This window comes from Cynara cardunculus (assembly GCF_001531365.2).
Source record: "Cynara cardunculus var. scolymus isolate 2C chromosome LG 17, CcrdV1, whole genome shotgun sequence".
NCBI classification, from domain to species: Eukaryota; Viridiplantae; Streptophyta; class Magnoliopsida; order Asterales; family Asteraceae; genus Cynara; species Cynara cardunculus.
In genome coordinates this window covers 6,541,666-6,545,479 of record NC_037544.1, presented here as the reverse complement: position 1 = coordinate 6,545,479, position 3,814 = coordinate 6,541,666, and the positions used below count along the sequence as shown (strand labels likewise).

Genomic DNA, 3,814 nt, shown 5'->3' with positions numbered 1-3,814 from the left:
CTATTTACCCTTGCATCATATGTCGTCAGAAAGATGTTGCTAACTTGTCGGTAAGTATTGGCAAATTATCGACATATATATTTCCTTTCCTCAAGAATGTATCGATAACCAGTATTATTTTTTGGATTAAACATTTGTAGATTATGTTGTCAGTAATATCCCTCGGTGGTGGCCCTATTACAAATTCCTACTTCCTGTAACCTTCCTTGTTTCTATACTATTCTCTCGTTTGTAATCCCCATATTATAGGTGTGGTTTATAAGTGCTTTGAAGTTTACTTGAAAATGCATCGTCAAGTATCACATTTATGATGCTCAATAACAATCATCAAAATATTATAACTCAAATCAAAAGCTTACTTTTTGATCCGAGAAGGTTGTTGATAAGTTAAATTTTAATACTTGTCATTACATTGAATGCAACAGTGACACAGATGTGGAAGAAGAAGCAGTTGATGAAGTTGCATTTTACTTTGAGGAATCTGTGTTGTCAATGCTACTTGACGACTGGTTTTGGATGATGGAAGCGACACCGTGTGATGAAGAAATGGGAAGAGACAAGTAAGACGCCACCGGCATCTTTGAGGGGAGTATGGGCAAAGAAGCTTCGGAGTTCAGAACTTGAATAGCTTGTCTTATAGATGGGCGGATATCTGAGTCAGGGTGTGCACACCATAACCCAACGATCATCATACACTTGATTTCTTCTTCCTTAAAATCTGACCCAAGTCGCGGGTCTGCTGCTTCTAAAAGAGTCCCAGCCCCATAAAGCTCCCAAACCCATTCTACTAATCTTATTTGCCTTTCTGGAGCCTTGTACTCGATGGGTTTTTTCCCACAAGCTATTTCCAATGTAACAACTCCGAAGCTAAACACATCTGATTCCTTGCTTGCCTTTCCGGTCACTACACATTCAGGAGCCATGTAACCCAAGGTTCCAGCCAACATTGTTGTTTGTGAGCCTTTCTCATGATCAACCAACTTTGCTAACCCAAAATCACCAAGCTTTGGATTGAAATTAGAGTCTAACATCACATTACTAGATTTGATATCTCTATGCAAGACACATTGCTCCCATTCTTCATGTAGGTATAGCAAAGCAGAAGCAAGGCCATGRGCAATTTTGTACCTTGTGCCCCATGTCAACAAGCTCTTTGCYTTGAARAGATGTGAATCTAAGCTTCCATTTTCCATTAACTCGTAAACAAGCAKTAGTTCTCTTTTCTCGTGGCACCAACCAATGAGTTGAACCARATTTCTATGCCTYAATCTGCTAATGATCCTGACTTCTGATGCATACTCCTTGATTCCTTGTTTGGAAGTCTTGGACACCCGTTTCACTGCTACATATGTTCTCGAATCTTTTAAGAAACCTCGGTAAACCCCACCGAAACCTCCCTCCCCAAGTTTCTCGTCCTCTGTAAAGTTACCAGTAGATTGAGCTAATTCGTGGTAAGAGAATCTTGTAGGCCCGGTACCCATTTCGAATTCAGTGTTCATCTCGGCATTAAATTCAAGTTCTTTCGCTTCATCTTCCCTGTTTTTTTGCTTCTTCCTCCACAAAACAAAGGCAGCCATGCCCAGAAAAGTGATTGCAACAGATAATCCAACTATTAATACCACATTGCTCTTTTTGTTACCCACTAGATCTGGGCTGGGGTTCGGTGGTAGCGGATTTGGGCCAGTGTTCGGTGGTAGCGGATTTGGGGCAGTATTAGGTGGTAGGCTGCTGATTTCAACAGTTTGTACATCTGTACTACTAAAACTCCAAGATTTAACGTTATTTTTTTGGAATGAAGTTCCAGTTGCTGCTGAAAACCCAAAAATGACCTTTTCTGTTAACACATTTCTTAGATCAATGGTGTAATAAAGTCCATCCTGACGTACAATTCTATTATTTCGAAAACCCGTGAAGGAAACACTAAGGTTTTTAGAAACAGAATCATATGTGATCCAAGCTTGACAATCTGCCCCACCAGTTATATTACTCAACCATTTATGAGATCTAACAGAAGTGAGAGAGTGACCAGTGAGATTGCTTATGGTGATACCTACATGATCGCCAATGTAAATATCGTTAGAATTTCTTGGATCCCAATAATTCTCATAAGTATCAAACTCCACTGCAACAAATCGATTCGTTGCACGAAAGGTGATTGGATCGATGGGAAGCCCCATGGCTCCACCGCGTGTGATCACAGAATTATTCTCCGCAAGAAAGAATGTGAGGCCATCACCGTAATTTGGATCCAGCCTTGAATCAATGACAAAGGAGAAATTGGTAGCAAAGCTTGCTAACTCCCCAGTTGCATTGTTCCAAAGATGAAGTGATTCAAAGTATCTCACTTGTCCTCCTTTCTGTCTCCGATCTCCAATTTCATCTGGGGTCACCTGAATTCCATTGCTGGAGATATAAGCTCCATAACCTTCAGTTATTATTTCCCGATTCTGATTCTTTGGACTGATATATGGCAAATTGAAACTGAGTGAAGCTGCATAAGGGATCATGAAAAGAAGGAAGAATTTAGTAGCCATGTTCAGCCAATAGTTGTTTTTGATGATTACATGAATATGTGTCAACCTCCTTGTGCGCAGGGAAGATTATTGAGATGATGAATCGTTCATGGGTTGCTTTAATCTAGAGTTTTTTTAATTTATCTTAACAAAGTGGCATCGTTGATTCATTCTGTGAAATATCAAATTAATAAGACCGGCCGGCTAACATTGAATATGAATATATTATACATACTATACATGAGGAGCGATCAAATGAAAACCACCCTCATTTGTACAAACCATGCAAACCACCTTCATACGTCGATTTCATTGTTTAATCTTATGAAATTTTTTCATGAAATTGTTTAATTTTGTGAAATTGTTTCATATAATATTTAATGAAATTTTAATGAAATTGTTTCATGTATTTCTCTAAAATTAAAATAATGAAGATATTAATATCCATGATTAACACCCTCCATAATAAAAATGGTTAATCAACCTCTCATAATTACAAAAAAATAAACAAAATGAAAAATTATGATTAGTTGAATGTGGTTTTCACGATTTGTACAAATTAGATGGTTTTTATTTGAACGCTCCTGTAAAAAAAAAAATATATATATATATATATATATATATATTTCCAGGCATTGTTGGTTTAGTAGTTGACTAGTCACATACATATAAACAATCAACTTTTGTGGGGTTATTTCATTTAGATATTTTATTATTGACAAGCAACATGTATAAACATAATTAAGATATTGAAACCTACTTTAGTTTTAAATTGTTCTGGCCGGTCAAGACTCCTATTTAATCATTTGTCTGAAAATGAAGGTTGACTTTGAGTCAACACCCAACAATCAATCAGCAAGAATACAACCATACACGACAATGACGTAGATATTTTTAACTCAAGTGGTTGTTTCTCATACTTAGATTGGTTTTGTAGTCATTTCTCTCCCTAATTTATACAAATATCACTACCTCTGTAAAAAAAACATGTGCTTCATTTATGGACACAACTAAAAGACAAAAAAAAAATTCAAATTATAGAATCGGCCGTCGCAATTGCAGACCTTACCGTTACAATTATGGACCTGTGTCAAATTTGATTATTATTTTTATTTTTTAACTGGGTCCGTAAGTGACGGAAGTGGGATTTGCAAATATAGTGATATTTAGGTAAATAATAAAAGTTGTTAGGAACCTAATCATGTTTTAAAATATTTGTTTATATTAAACTTAAGAGTAAGTTATATTTTGCTTCATTGGTTGCAAATCATCGTTAACTTCCGTCTCTATTTTAAACTAAT

General features: G+C 36.3%; 1 protein-coding gene across 1 annotated transcript; it reads right to left on the bottom strand.

Moving 5' to 3' along the window:
- Window positions 1–467: 467 nt before the first annotated feature.
- Window positions 468–2,507, bottom strand: LOC112501020 (L-type lectin-domain containing receptor kinase IX.1-like). The gene has a single exon (XM_025104653.1). It carries the CDS (start codon window positions 2,505–2,507, stop codon window positions 468–470), a length of 2,040 nt encoding a protein of 679 aa, XP_024960421.1.
- Window positions 2,508–3,814: the final 1,307 nt, after the last annotated feature.